The 15,976-nt window shown below is 48.6% G+C and overlaps 1 protein-coding gene across 2 annotated transcripts; it reads right to left on the bottom strand.

The window, feature by feature from the left end:
* Window positions 1-3,905: 3,905 nt before the first annotated feature.
* Window positions 3,906-12,860, bottom strand: LOC149348712 (uncharacterized). Of its 2 annotated transcripts, none has more exons than XM_089585887.1 (3): window positions 12,400-12,860; window positions 7,262-9,114; window positions 3,906-4,409 (listed from the first exon to the last, which is right to left on the bottom strand). In XM_089585887.1, exons 2-3 carry the CDS (start codon window positions 9,085-9,087, stop codon window positions 4,115-4,117), a joined length of 2,121 nt encoding a protein of 706 aa, XP_089442013.1. In that variant the 5' UTR covers window positions 9,088-9,114; window positions 12,400-12,860; the 3' UTR covers window positions 3,906-4,114. The 2 variants fall into 2 exon arrangements, with proteins under 2 accessions (XP_089442013.1, XP_089442014.1); XM_089585888.1 differs by lacking the exon at window positions 12,400-12,860 and adding an exon at window positions 9,946-9,996.
* Between the last annotated feature and the right edge of the window lie 3,116 nt (window positions 12,861-15,976).

Here is a 15,976-nt window from a genome sequence, read left to right as displayed (position 1 = left end):
TTACGTCTGACGGACTGGAACCTCAGAATAATTTATCATTCTAAGAGACCACTTTGGCGCTGCAAACAAAATGTATCCATTTGGTTTTGCACAGTTTTTTTTACTTCAATGCACAGTATGGCATATCAACGGAGGATGAGGATTCTGAACATTTCACTAGAGGCTCGTGCTGCAATAAAGCAGCAGTGCGCTCTCAGACGGAAAAGAAAAAGGCACACTTAGAGCGGCACTCACGCCGTCTCATTAGTTACCCTTAAGCATTAGAATGGCTGTAGTTCCGACAAATACTCAAGAGTCCTGTCTTAGTGGCTGCTGTAATCAAATGTTGGGGCCAAGTTAGAGGGGTTGAATCCTGTCCGAAGCCGCTTATTTTGATCAGTGATAACGGAAGGATGCCTGAACTCGCCATTCTTATACGTACAGCCGCCCACAGACTTAACACGAAAGACGGAAAGCGTGGCCTGGACTGCCGTCAGCGCCACGAAGCGATAGTCATTGGTGCGAGACAATGCTCTCGGTATGTTTGCGGTGGCTGACGATAGCTGGTGCGCAGCTCGCTTTTACTGCTTTTACTGCTTTTCCGCTTGTGCCTGATCGCCGCGTGGACAGCGCGCTCGTCACGGGGGCGTTTCAGAGCTTTTTGTTCGCCGATGCGGCTTCCACGGCCCCGGCAACGCTTTTTGCAGTTTTCTTATCGCGGCAGCCAGGAACTGCCCGCTAAGCTGCCGCGGTTCGCTCCTTCTATCGTCAGATACCGCAAACATTCCGAGAGAATTATTCCGTCTTTCGTGTTAAGTCTGTGGGCGGCTGTACATACCGGTAATCCCCCATGGAGCAGAAAAGTAGAGGCTTACGAAAAGGGTCCTACTTACACTAACGGCAACGCAGCGAGCTACAGAATGGAACACGAATGGTGTAACGTCGAAAGGAGTGAACAGAGGAGTGCGTACCATACCATGCCGAGAGGAGTGCATACCATTCCTAGTGACGTCACGCTGTGACGTCACTAGGTATGGTATGACGTCAGGGGTCATTCTAAAGGTCAAACGTGCCAAGTGGTTGCCGCTACGTGACAGGCGTTCTCGAGAGTTGTATTGCTTTCGAAATAAAAACCCGGGTTAATGATATCTTGCTCGAAACCAAATACAAGAAATGCGCTTGGGAAGGCATGTCATGCGTAAGCAAGTAAGGCTTTTTGACGGGCTAGTTGGTACATATTTATATTTGAAAGGCTGTGCGCTAAAAAGACGTTCACAGGAAAAAGGATAGAGACGACAGGAAAGATGCGCTTCTTTCCTGTCGTCTCTATCCTTTTTCCGGCGAACGTCTTTTTAGCGCACAGCCTTTCAAATATGCGTAAGCAAGATAATAGATGGTCGTTGCATATAAAGGACTGTAAATCGAAGCAAGCATGGGAGGGATGGTAGAGGGGTACGTGGGCGTAAAAGAATAAGTTTGTGAGGATAAGGTACCCCGTGGCTGCTACAGGACCCTGTTCACTGAAGAGGTACTCGTATTTTAGGGGCGTTTGTCCTGAAGTCCGAAGGACGATGGTGCTGGAGTCAAGGATACATATATACACATACACGTCTGTGTGTGCGTGTGTGTGTGTGCGTGTGTATGTGTGTGTGTGCGTGCGTGCGCTCGTGTGTGTGTGTGTGTGTGCGTGTGCGCTCGTGTGTGTGCGCGTGTGTGTGTGCGTGCGTGCGCGTGCGTGTGCGTGCGTGTGCGTGTGTGTGCGTGCGTGTGCGTGCGTGCGTGCGCGCGCGTGTGTGTATGTGTGCGTGTGTGCGTGTGCGCGTGTGTGTGCGTGTGTGCGTGTGCGCTCGTGTGTGTGCGCGCGTGTGTGTGTGCGTGCGTGCTCGTGTGTGTGTGTGTGTGTGTGTGCGTGCGTGCGTGCGCACGTGTGTGTGTGTGCGTGCGTGTGCGTGTGTGTGCGTGCGTGCGTGCGCGTGTGTGCGTGCGCGTGTGTGCGTGTGTGTGCGTGCGTGTGGGTGTGCGTGTGCGCGCGCGCGTGTGTGCGTGTATGTGCGTGCGTGGGTGTGCGTGCGTGCGTGCGCGTGTGTGTGGGTGTGTGTTTGTGCGTGCGTGTGTGTTTGTGCGTGCATGTGCGCGCGTGTGTGTGCGTGCGTGTGTGTCCTGTGGTATGCCACTTAGTGCGAAGAACCTGGTACAATTTAATCTTAAGCCCTCCACTATGGCACCCACTCAGCCCAAGTGAGTATTTAGGACCTTAGCCACAGTAGCGTGGCATGCGAGTTTCTTTAAAATCAAAGCGATGCTGGAAGGATACGCCGCTTTTATCACCGATATCTTTCCTCTGATTAATAAGGATTCGACTTTTAGTGACTGAAGCACCTGGCAAAATTTCTGAAAACTGGCACGACAGAGACCGCTATTAGGGAGAAAAAATATGCCTTCATTATGGAGCTCGAAAAGCGATCAAGGGACCAGTGATAATTTGTGATGCCCAATATATTGAGATGACTGGTATGGCGAGAGGTAACACTGGGAACAGTCTGAACCTCCCAAATGACATTACAAAGATGTATCTGTTAAATGTTAACACAGCGGAGCTCGTCCTTGTGAGAGCGGAACAAGAGAACCTTACAAACAGCGATTAATTGGTAACTGAGGTGTCGTTTAAGCAAGGTAAGTAAACATTAATTTATTGGTTTTAACTTCCCGAAGCGAGAGATGGCTATGAGAGACGCTGTAGTTGAGGGCTTCGGATAAATTCAGACCATCTAAGGTTATTGATGGGAGGAGACTTAGCACAGGTCACGGTGGGTTTTGCATTCTGCCTCAGTCAATATAGGCTTGCGGTGGAGGGGCTCGAACCCACGATCTTGAGTGAGTAGCCGAACACCAAACCCCCTGAGGCCCACCGGCTACCTGCGGGACAGGTAGATATGTGAAAGACTCCCAGACTAGCATTATGGTTTTTGAACAAAGGAAATGCTGCAAGAATTACCTCCCATTAAAGAATCCCAGCTGCTCTAAATTTTCGGAGCCCTTCATTACGGCGTCCTTCATAGCCAAGTTGAGTTGAGATGTTAAACCCCCTTAAACTATGAACCAAACATCTCGGTGGACAATAGAACCGCACCGTAAGGAAAGACGCAAGGTGGGAGTGAAGGAATAGAGAAAGTGGTGTTATAGTGGAGGGATCCGGAATAATTTCGACCACCTGGGGACCTTAAACTTGCACTGGCATTGCACACCACACGGCTTGAAACACTTTTAAAGAACGCCAGAGGCTATCCCTCTGTGGTACTTAGACACTGCACGGCAAATACGCAAAACAAACTTAGCTTAACAGGCACCAGCCATTTCCTTTTTAAAGTTCCAGTATCCTTGAGTGCACTTCTCTGAAGTCCTAACTTCAAAATTGCGGTACTTTGTGTTATGCATCTGCCATTTCCAAAGCCTGAAGAAATATCTGAGAGTAAGCCAAGCAACTTTAAAGAGCACTTAGTTGGGTTGACTGAAGTAGGACACTTCTAAGCATTAAAAATCTTAACAATTAGCAAACCTCTATTACCCGTATTTAGATTGCCTATATAGCAAATACCTTTTCAAATCAGCCAGTGCACGAGGTTTAAGCACATTTTTACGCTGGCATACTATTCAGTCATAACATTGCAATCTCTGTGAGAGTTGTATGCGGCATCAGCAGGAAATGCTGTACGCAATGCACACTGAATAAATAGTCACCAAACGCAGAGAACGCATGAACGGATCACACAATTAGAACATGAACAATGTGTGCTTTGGAACTTTCTCTTTACATTTTATGTTCCAGGCGAGAAAAGAAAGACAAGAACTAAGAAGATGTCAGAGTCACAAATATACAACGAGTCGGGAGAGTTCAAGTGAAAAGTATTTACAACAGATATGTACAGTAGCCCACTTTCTACACAGCAGCTTTCAAGTTCAGTGTCTAGAAGCTGAGCTTAGAAAAAAAAACGCTCAGCTTCGTGCAGCATTCCAGGCTGTCAGTGAAGAACTCTTTCAGAGGATAGCCTCGCGACCACTTCAGAGCTACTAGTTTGGTTACTGAAGCACCAGCGGTTGAGTCCCAGAGCCCACACAGATGCCAACGCCACGGTTTCTATGAAGATGGTTCAGGGTACTTGACGTCTTCTAACTGCAGGTATTGCCGCAAATGAAGCCAACAGTCGGAATGGAGATCGTCTAGCTGCATCCTACCATCTTCACGAGGGCAACAAACAACTCTCTCCTTGACGACGCCAACGGCTCGCATAAAGTTGTTCATCTCTTGGAGAGAGCCGAGTGCCGACTTGATCATTCTCGCGGCCTCTGCTTCGCTAACGCTGGCGAGCTCGGCGAATTCTTGCAGTAGGGAACGATGCTGTGAAACTGGCTTTAGAGCTGTTGCGCAGTACCTGCAAAGCGGCAGCAGTACTTAGAGCAGTGCGCACAGAAAGCGACATATTATGCATGCTAGGAAAGCGCCTATCGCAGCTTCATTAAAGAATACGTAGTCAGATAAAAAAAATGAGAGAACCAGACATCTGATGGTGACAATCCTGCGAAAGCAGTAAGACTTGCCATCGATGGTTACTCTAATGGTACAACTCTATTGAATGCGTTTACCTGTGTCAAAACTTCACACACGCGGCAGATGCTTATGGAAGGTTGATGTGGGTGGTATTGGGTAGACGGTGGCTGTGGGTGATTGGGAAACACCTTAGCTAGGGGAGTGAGGTGCCAAAGGTGGCTGGTTTGTGTAGCTTCTCGTCGGTTGCTTCCTTTGGCCACAGCGCCTCTGTATTCGATTTTGCATTCGCTATTTTATTGCGCTTCTTCGTGGGTATCTATAGGGAGCACGCCATATAGAGGGTTAGTTTGGTTAGTTTGGTTAGTTGGTGATGGGAGCCACCTTGCATGGTACAGTTTGGGGCACTTCATAGTGATGAGGGTGGTAAGGGATGGAGAGGGCAATTTGAGAAAAGCAGCCAGGCGGGTGGGTGTTCGGCCCCCTAACCAAGGGGCTGGGGGGGGGGGGGGGAGGTAACTGGCAAGTACTGCTCCTGGAAGGTAGTGGGTGGGTAGTAGTGGTGGCTCCTCGCTTTTGCTAGACGCTTTATATCAACATACGCTATATTTCCAGAAGTGTCACAACAGCTCTCATTTTAACATTAAAAATCTTACGTGAATAAGATGCCAGCAACAAGGGGGGAACAAATTACTACGACTACTAGTCTATTGTTTTTCAACCTTCCCATACTGTCCTGCAACAAAAGAGGTACTAAAGACGGCAGCCACCATCTCCAGTCTTTTCCAATAAAAATTCAGAATGATGTTCCCGAAACACAAGTCCATACTTCAAAAAAGCAATATAAAGGAGAGTTGTAACCATTCACCATGTAGTGGTTAACCTTCGGACTAAACCTAGGTTTTCCCAGAACGCAGCTAGTATTTTCATCCAGAAACCTAAAATGTAAGGGAAGTTTGCGTTTACAGACACGGCTTGAATAGCTGCAGTGCTCTGGGGATCTTCGGTAACTGGTCCGATCACACTTCTGAACGCGTTAAGTGCCGCTAGGACACAATACTGTTGAGTGTTTTATACATTTGCAAAAAATCCCAAGGGCTGACGCCTCGCTAATCGATTAAATTTAACATCTCACACGGCACAAACGAATTTGTTGCTCTGCAAATTCAAGCTACAGTACGAAACAGAGTCTCCAGCAGATAATGCTGCAAATTCAAAATGCTCTCGAAACTGTTGCTATTGAAAAGAAAGTCCGATGCTACTGCCATATGCACAGTTGTCTTCTGTAAAGGCTACAGTAAAACGATTTCACAGCCCTTACTCCCAGGTTCGCTGTTTTCTAAGCTCTTTGTTTTAAGCAATGCCCGACTGGTCTTAACGCCCAATGCGGAAGGCAGTTCAATTGCGACTGTGATCAGCGGCAGTATATTGGGGCTTTCCAGCCACCGCAGCGAAAGATCCAGCCGCACTATTGCTCTTTCCCGGTAAGCGGAAGGGGACAAAAGGAAACTTCAGCCGCATTTTAGTGACATCAGGTACTACAGTGGCAAACTGCGCTTATCATCCAGCCTGTATAGGTAAGTTACTCTGTGTCCCTTGGAAATATCGTCGAAATATTTGCAAGTATGACACCACCTTCTGAGGACAATTTATGTCCTTCAGAATAAAGCAACTGTCGCTTCTGAGTACTTGACATGTTTCCTAACTTCCCATGTAAAAAGAAAGGGAATCTGAAAGTGGTAAAATGGACACAACAAAGTAAACTGCGTAAAAATTAAACCAGGAAGCTTCCACAACAAATCACCGAACAAAAATTCAAGGCGACATAGAGAAACCGCCCCGCTTTCAGAACGCTGATTGTAGGTCAGAATTGCTACAAAAACCACCGTGTCATTAACTAGCATTGCATTTATGGAGTAATCGTGCCTAGGAGCCACATTTCTCTAAACGATCGATCGGAATTCCTTGATCTCACATAGAATTTGAGATAGAATTCGAAGAGCATCAGGTGCGAAGCAGATTGACACAGCGCAATTGTGTAAAAGTCTGGCACATGTTCGTCATAAAATGGATAGCAAGAGTTCTCTCTGTCGAGATCTGCTCCCTATCCCTTCAGCCGGCAAAGTTTGTTCCCTTCTGGTCATTCAGCAATAAAAATGCTACCTGCCCGGAGATTAAAACTTTATAATTTCGCGGACATGTAAACATATTTATTGAGCTTAATAATAACTAGAAGCTTTTTTATACGTTAGGTGCAGTAAGTACCACTAGCAATGCTGCAATAGCGGCTAGTTGGTTTGTCATCTTCAAGTTGGCGCGCTATAGTTTGCCACAAGGACTAGGTACAAAAAACAGGAAAGACAGTAAGACAAGCAGTAAGTACCAGCAGAGAAGTCACACCTCAATGCGGAGTTTCTATTAAGGAAGTAATTACTCATCGGTATCCACCCAAGCGAAGCCATACGGCGACAAAAGAAAGCTATACAGCTTTCTCAGAAACTTCGCAGTTAAATAAAAGTCCGTCCTGGTCCGGAGTTCAAACCGTGGCCCAGGGTTTGAACCTCGAACCAGGACGGGCTTTTGTTTAACTGCGAAGTTTCTGAGAAAGCTGTGTAGCTTTCTTCTCTAGCCGTATGGCTATGCTTGGGTGGATGGCAATGAGTCATTACTCTCTTATTACACATCTACTCTGCCTTGGGGACTTCCCCTAAACATTTGACCAGTACGGAGTTTACTTACTTGTCAAATGTTGAAGCTGTCGCAAATGCTACAGCACGGCTGACGAGGTCCGAGTTCCGCCGAGCAGTATCCATGATAGAGAACCAGTCTTCGGAGTGTTCTATCCCGGTGTGTATGGACACTCGAATTAGGGAGTAGTTCCGAGTAATGTCCGTTGACAAGCGCCGTAGAAAAGCGCTCGATTTTTCATGCGGTACCATCATCACATTCAGCCGTCTGATGCTCTTGCTTGCCTTCACAGTGTCAGCGAACCTTTCCATGTTTGCCGCCTCTATGTTAATGACCAAAACTTCCAGTTCTACAACGCTTGAATTCCGTGCGAGTGACTGAAGAAGGCTGGCCCAGCTGTCATTGAAAACATTGTCCAAATTCCCACGAGACCACACGAGGATGTTCAGAGCTTGTAGCGTCGATGTTACGCCGATATAACTGGCAATAGCTGGCACATGTGCTAAACCAGCTGGGGATACGGCAAAGCTGAGCTTTGTCAGTCGGGTTAATGGGTTTAACCGCTCCATAATGACATGCTCAAACGCTGTGAGTGAGTGGTTGGAGAGGCAGATTTCGGAAAATGCTTCCCATTCTTCTTGACTGATGTTCCAGTCGCGTACCCTGGCCTCGGAGCAAACTGCCTGCTCCGTGCAACTTTCCTTGAGGAGTCTGCAAAAAATTTCCATCACTGGCCTGTTTTCGATGTATGCGAGGATATTTATCGTCAGAGCTCTTTGTTGTGGTTTTTCCTTAAAAATATCGCTCCATAAGTCGGGCTCGAAGATGTCGGGTGGCAGGCTGAGGTCTTTAAGTGATTCATTTTGCATGATTGCTTCGACGCATCTCTCGCCTACGCTTCGATACTCACGGGTCGAGATTGGTCTGAGTAAATGAAAATCGAGAGTTTGCAGCACTTTGTTTCTTAATATGACCTTGGTTAGAACCTGAACCCGTATATGGTCAATTCGGAAACGTTTTAGAGTTACGCGGGTTAAGGATTTATTGACGAGTAATCCTTTCAGAATGCTGCCTAGCCACACCTCTGATCGGCCTTGACAAACTGCCGTAATCTTTAGAGACTTCAGCGTCGCTGTCGTTTTCAGGTAGTCTTGGAAAGCCTGTTTGTGGGGGCCGTATCCTGAGTCGAACACCAGGGTAAGCTCCTTCAGGGTGGAGTTAGCTGAAAGTGCTGCGAAGAAAGTCTTTTCGGCTGGATGGCCGTCTATATAACGAGCGGATGTATTCAGAACGGTTAGTGAAGTGGTGGTGCGGAGAAGTCTGGACAGCGCTGTGAGTAGTTTTGCTGGGCAGGATTCATTAGAGGTGCATTTCAGCTCTTCCAGTTGCGTCATTGAGGGGACGGCCATGCGAAACCGTTCAAGGAAACCAGTGCGAAGCATGTGCAGCTTCAATACCTTCAGTGTTCGACTTGAGTGAACGATTCTGGAAAAGATGTCCGAGTACGTCCGAAGAATGTCCGAATGTGCTTGCAGTGAGACGACACAGGGATGAATGCGCAGAAGCCAATACGCCAGGGTCGCACCTTGGTCCATTCTAGACTGGTTTACATCGTTTAAATGACGGCCGGCTCCATCAATGCGGAACAAACGAAGAAGCCCGGATGTTCCCGGCAGTAGCTGCAATTCAAGGTACACATATTGGAGAAATTCGTTCCACAAAGACACCTCACGGGCTAGGTGGCATGTGCGGCCTTCAGAACTCGTGCAAGGGGCTTGGTAATCGATGGTCCTTCCCGAGATGCGTCCCCTTGCTCCTTCTAGGTTGGCCAATCGGATGCCAACGGGTGGCACGAGGACTGGCTCGCCACGAGGCATTCTTCTGGCACAGGTCGTATGTGCACCCTGCGTAGGAGTTGGGCGAGAAGAAAATATACTTTAGGCAAAATTACCCTTTCATTTAGGAGATTGCTTCAGGGTCTGGGGCCGGCTTTGCTGAAATCAAAGCATTAGTCATACTAGACGTCATAGACAACCAGGCAGCCTCTCTGCGTGACGCACCCAGTGGCCACATATGAGTGGTTCCGCGCTGCCAGATCCCGGTCTTTTAAAGGTTGCTGCGGGGCTCGACGTCAGTGTTTGCCGAGAAGGCTGGTTAGCGCATCCGACGCCTCGGAGCTACTGACTCTCCGTGGCCCTCCCGATTTATAACGCGTCTTTAAGCCAACACTTTCAAAAATCTTTAGAAATAGGCTTTTTGGGGTAAAATATGGCTTCCTAAGGCACAGTATTGTCAGTGTTGGCGGACCCCAGAAGGCCGGTAAATCGCCTTGGTGTAGTAAGATGGTTAACTAATATTCGTTAATTAACTTTTAACTACTAGAGTTAGGCGCCTAGTTGTAAAGATAGATTTGTAGCGAGTCGTTTGCAATAGCCATACCAGTTTTTAGAATCTCGAAAACGCAATTACCCTTGCCGCTGTGGCTCGAAAAGGTTTGGCTGCATCGTGGGAAAATACATGCGCTTTAGAAAGCATGCAGGAAAAGCAACCCCTCCAGTGCATGTAACTAGTCGAAAAAGCCAAGCCATCCACAGCGCCAAGGGTAATCGCGTTTTTGAAATTCCAAAAAGAAATATGGCTATTACCAACGACCAGCTACAGACCTCTAATTGCGACCACGCGTCTAACTCTCATACTTAGAAAGTTAATTATTAGAAATTAATTAACCTACTTACAGTCAAGATGATACACCGGTGTTCTGGTCTCCGCCAGGCCTGGCAATGCCACGCTGCAAAAGCCATAATTTTACCCTAAAAAGCCTATTTTTGAAAATTTTTAAAAGTGTTCGTTGAAACACCCGGCATAGCATGAGCATTATACTTGAGGTGCAAGTGTCGCTGTCCTGATCAAGCCCATCACTCGAAAATAGCCCGATCCCACGGGCCCTCCTTCCAGCTCCCTCGGCAGATAGCTAGGAAAAAATGGCTGAGGCTTAGCTTAGGTTAAGCCTAGTCAGATGCGAAGCATATTGTCGCCGAGTTGCATATCGAGCACGCCGCTTGGCTAGACGTTCTTCACGCTCTTCATCAGTCTCTGTAGCACGCCGCAACTTTTGCTTCTCATTGCAACGAGCAGCCCTGTCTCCAGGAGGCATCTCTATCCCGTGTACGCCTAGCAGAGGCAGGCGCACCCCCTTGTATACCGCCGCTCCAGCATCACGTGTTCACTACAGCGCACCTAGCGGCAGAAGCAGGAAACACATTGGTCGCGACGCCTCGCGCGACGGCGCGAGCTGGGGCCCCGTTTCTCCTATGTCGTTACGTCACGCATCACGTGGTCCTCCTTGGTCGCGACGCCTCGCGCGACGGCGCGAGCTGGGCCCCCGTTTCTCATCTGCTGTGACGTCACGCACCACGTGGTCATCCTCATGGTCACGACGCCTCGCGCGACGGCGCGAGTTGTGCCCCCGTTTTTCATCTGCTGTGACGTCACCCATCACGTGGTATGACATGGAGGTCACGAAAGGTCAATGGTAACGACACCCCCGCGCTCGAGGAGCTGGGTTGGGCTATTTTAGTATGCTTCGCATAAAATTGGCGGGGGCTTAGCTTTGGTTAAGCCTGGTCGGTTGCGAAAGCGAGCGCTGCGCCTCTAACCGAAGGAACGCGGCTCGCCGCGTTCTTTCTATCTCATTGTTATCTTTTTTTTTTGTAACCACCTGCACGCGGTGGCATTTGTGTACTTTTTCTTCTACCCCCCCACTGTAATGCCAGCCAATGGCGCTGTGGGTATGATGATAAATAAATAAATAAATAAAGAAGGAACGCAGTGCGCCGCGCCTAAAGAAGGAACGCAGTGAGCCGCGTCTACAGGTCACGATTGGCCGGCCGCCGCTGCGCGACAACTCGACTATAGTGCCTAGAATTCTAGGCACTATAACTCGACTTGGTAGCCCATCTCTCACCCTGGTATGACGTCACGCCATGAGGTCACTAGGCATGGCATGCCGTCGCAGGTCATTCTAAATGTCACGCGTGGCTATCGCGTGACGACTCGACTTGGTAGATCACCTCTCACCCTGGTATAACGTCATGCTATGACGTCACTAGGCATGACATGACGTCACAGGTCATTCTAAATGTCATGCGTGGCTACCGGCCGCCGCTGCGCGACGACTCGACTTGGTAGCCCATCTCTCACCCTGGTATGACGTCAGAGGTCATTCTAAAGGTCAAACGTGGCTACCGGCCGCCGCTACGCGAAAGGCCGTTCATGAGCGTAGTATTGCTTTCGCAATAAAACTCTTCACCCAGCCGGGCAAGTCCACTCACACTCTTCTCGTGTACCCAGAACGCCGACCTCACCTTGGGGCCGCAGAAGTCCCACGTGCCCTAATTCCCGACACCTGTGGCAAATAATGCTACATCTCAGGAACATAAACACTTGAGTGCAGTGGGGTCGTGCGGGGACCCTGGGGCGTGCCCCGAATTCCTTTGTAAATAAAGTTTTCTCTCTCTCTCTCTCGTTCTTTTTGGCCTCTCTAAAGTTTTGGTTTTGTTTTTTTGAGGAAAGGAAATGGCGCAGTATCTGTCTCACATATATCGGTGTAGTGTACACCTCAACCACCTCGTAAGGGAAGGGGTAAAGGACGAGTGAGAGAAGATGGAGGGCTGCGGAATAATTTCGAGCAATTGGGAATCTTAAACGCGCACTTGTATCTCATAGCACACGGGCGCCTTTTCCGTTTCGCCTCCATCAAAACACGGCTGCCGTGGCCGGGTTGGAACCCGGGAACTCCGGCTCAGTAGCCGAGCGCCCTACCCACTGAGCCACCGCTGCCGGTCTAAAGAGTTCCCTTCACACGATTGGGCGACTACCTTCATAGAGGAAAACTTCGATTTTTCAGGTAAATCATTTACTTTAGTAACTTTAATAAATCTGCGGTACTGCGCCACCGTTCGCAAATCAGTGAGTCAACCGATCCGCACATGAGCACAGTGGACGCGTTGCACGGCGGTTCTATGTTTGCGCTGGTTCGGCCACGCGACACTACAGGAAGCATCACTTGACATAGCTAGCTCTAGGAACTGATGGCTGAACGAGAATAAAGTCAAGCCTCATGGAGTTACGTATCTCAGAGCTCCCAATGAGAGTAGGGCAGCACAGATGACGCATTTGAATCAACTCACCTATGTTAAAAGGGAAGAGTGGCTCAGCTTGCTGTCATGCAGCACCGGCATCCGTCGTCGTTGTTGCTGCTGCGGCCCGAAGAATCCGTCTCGTGGCAGTTGAGTGACTGGTGTCACTTCCTCTTCTCTTTTCACTTGCTAACCTTCATCAGCGCCCTCAACGAACCGGAGCTCTTTGACGTTACGAGTTTCGAAGCTTTCCATCCATCCACGCATCAAAAGCCACTGTCCGAGGTGGCCGAAATTCCGGTGTTTACAGATTTGCCGCGCCGCTCGCGTTCAATAAAAAACTGAGTTCAAGTTGTAAACTTCGAGATTATTGATAATCGCACGACCTCCCCTGTACAAAATTTGTGAAACACGTCAATTAACAAAAGCTGAACAGATAGAATTGTTCGATAGATAAATTATATGGTAAAATAAGAAAAATACAGTGTAAAGAAAATGGCGACATTTCCAACAGCGTTTATTCGCCGCTTACAGATGGCGCGCCGTATAAACAATAAATTGTTCTCTATTTTGGGAGGCGGGGGGGGGGGGGGTGGAGTGAAAAAACTGCCGCAGTATTTGCCTCACATATCTCGGTGGACACCTGAACCGCGCCGCAAGGGAAGCGATAAAGGAGGGACTCAAAGAAGAAAGGAAAGAAGAGGTGCGGTAGCGGAGGCGTCGAGAATAATTTCGACCAAATGGGGAGGTTTAACGTGCACTAACATCGGACAGCGCACGGCCGCCTTTTGCGTTCCGCCTCCATCGAAACGCTGCCGCCGCGGTCGGGTTCGAACTCGGGTACTCCGGCTCAGTAGACGAGCGCCTTAACCACTGAGCCACCGCGGTGGGTGGCGGTAGTGACAGGTGTGCGCTGCATGAGTTGGCATTGACAACGTGGTGCCAGAAACGCGGCGCTGAAGCCATAGGTCGTCGGCGTTCATTGTGTTCATTGGCGTTGGCGTTGACAATGTTTTACACTACGATCATTTTAAGGAAAGGAAGTGCGCATAATTGGCTCCCTGGGTCAGTGAACGCCTGAATCGTGCTCATAAGTAGGAGGGGTGATGACAAAGAGATGAGGGCTGCAGGCATTGTCAACGTGGTTCCAGAAACGCGGCGCTGAAGCCGTAGGTCGTCGGCGTTCATCGTGTTCATTGGCGTTGGCGTTGACAATGTTTTAAACTACGATCATTTAAGGAAAGGAAGTGCGCATAAGTGGCTCCCTGGGTCAGTGGACGCCTGAATCGTGCTCATAGGTAGGAGGGGTGATGACAAAGAGATGTGAGCTGCAGGCATTGACAACGTGGTGCCAGAAACGCGGCGCTGAAGCCATAGGTCGTCGGCGCTCATTGCGTTCATTGGCGCTGGCGTTGACAATGTTTTACACTACGATCATTTAAGGAAAGGAAGTGCGCATAAGTGGCTCCCTGGGTCAGTGGACGCCTGAATCGTGCTCATAGGTAGGAGGGGTGATGACAAAGAGATGTGAGCTGCAGGCATTGACAACGTGGTGCCAGAAACGCGGCGCTGAAGCCATAGGTCGTCGGCGTTCATTGCGTTCATTGCGTTCATTGGCGTTGGCGTTGACAATGTTTTACACTACGATCATTTTAAGGAAAGGAAGTGCGCATAAGTGGCTCCCTGGGTCAGTGGATGCCTGAATCGTGCTCATAGGTAGGAGGGGTGATGACAAAGAGATGTGGGCTGCAGGCATTGACAACGTGGTGCCATAAACGCGGCGCTGAAGCCATAGGTCGTCGGCGCCCATTGTGTTCATTGGCGCTGGCGTTAACAACGTTTTACACTCCGATAATTTTAAGGAAAAGAAGTGCGCATAATTGACTCCCTGGGTCTGTGGATGCCTGAATTGCACTTATAGGTAGGAGGGGTGATGCAAGAAAGATATGGCCTGCATGCGTTAGAGCTGAAAACGGTGAGCGAACTCTCGTGATCAATCATCAACTGCCACCTCCTAGGGTGGCAGGGTGGGTGAAGACTTTAATGTAGATATAGATACAAACAGGAATCTCTTACCTGTTATGCGGGAAAACACCCTGTTCCTCCCGCTCGTAACGCCTCCCAGGGCTGTGACAACCTGTGGAAAACTTGCACAGACCTCGTCTCTGCGAACCAGGCATTAGTACAGCAAGTCGACCATATATTAAGGCGAAAGCCTTTAATGCCTCATACTGTCGTTAGCAGACGCGTCGGCAGCCGTGTCGACAGACGGCAGATTCGTCCGCCTTTCGGCGTCACTGCTTAAAGGGACACTGAGGAGAGCTCTATTAATAATGTTTTTATAGCAAAATCCGATAGTTTGGTATTTCATGGCTTTGTTGCCACTTGGCCGGCAGCGAAACATGCATTTATTTCTAAGAAATTTGGATTCGAAGTTGAAAAAGCTTTTCCCGCCGCTCTGATTCAAACTTGGGATTCTCCTATGACGACACAGGACTCAGTGACGTGAAACATGACGTGCACATGACGTAACGCAGACTCCGTGATTTTTGCGGCCAGCAGTGCGGCCCAGCAGCAGCCGAAACGAAAGCTACCACCGGCCGCACGTTGAAGGCATCTATCGGCGTTTAGCCAGCGTTACAATGGATCCCGTTCTCGAAGTCGTCAACGAAGTTCTCGCAAATAGACACCTTAAGCATACCGTGTACCTTGTTACCGGTAGCGGAATACCGGGAGCCCGCATACCGCTTTGAGCAGGCGCTGATTGGTCCCGGCGCTGCAGGAGCGCGAGTAGCTGTCGGGTACGTGGCGCCATCTGGCGACGTCAAGGAGATTTGCGCATGCATTTGCTGCGCCTCAGTGATTCGTGACTTCTCGTGTCCTAGTGTTGCTAGAACTATTGGTTCTAGCAACACTGTTTTGTCCTATGACGTCATAAAAGCTTGTACTTGCGAGTTTGGCCTGTGGCGGCGATACCTGCATTTTGGTTCTTGCTCTTTTCTACGTTACAAGAGCTTTGTTGTCAGTATGAATGGCGTTTTTGTAATCAGGAGCTGATATTCTGTCGATGGAAGTCAACTTCAATTTCTCCTCAGTATCCCTTTAAAAGGCTCAAGGTTCCAGCATGAATAAAGGCGCATCTAGTGAATGCATGGGCTTCATAAATAAAATAAAAGGAGTAAAGTCAAGAAAGGAAAATAAAAATAAGAAAATAAACAAAAATAAAAACAAAAATAAAAATATGTGAAAATAAAAATAAAAACAATAGAATGAAGAAAATGAGCAAAAAAAAATAAAATATGAAACATAAAAAAAGTAAATAGAAACAAACAGTGGCCAGGAAACGCTTTCGCCTTGCAGCACTTTAGAGAGCCAAAGTGCCCCCTGAATTTTTCATCTATTTCTCCTACCACAAAGCATCCTTCATGACAATCAAGAACTTTCAGTGGAGTCTTTAGGTTTACGGGGGTTTATTGTCCCAAAGCGACTCAGGCTTTGAGGGACGCCTTAGATTGATTGATTGATTGAAACCACGTTTATTCCACATTAGAATGCGCCGAAGGCGGTACGTTGTAGTGAAATGCTCGGGAAATTTCGACCATCCGGGGTTCTTCAACGTGACACGGGC

This window comes from Amblyomma mixtum, chromosome 4 (genome assembly GCF_055824585.1).
Source record: "Amblyomma mixtum isolate Tamu chromosome 4, ASM5582458v1, whole genome shotgun sequence".
NCBI lineage: Eukaryota > Metazoa > Arthropoda > Arachnida > Ixodida > Ixodidae > Amblyomma > Amblyomma mixtum.
The sequence above is the reverse complement of the archived record's forward strand: the minus strand, read 5'-3'. Positions and strand labels throughout refer to the sequence as shown.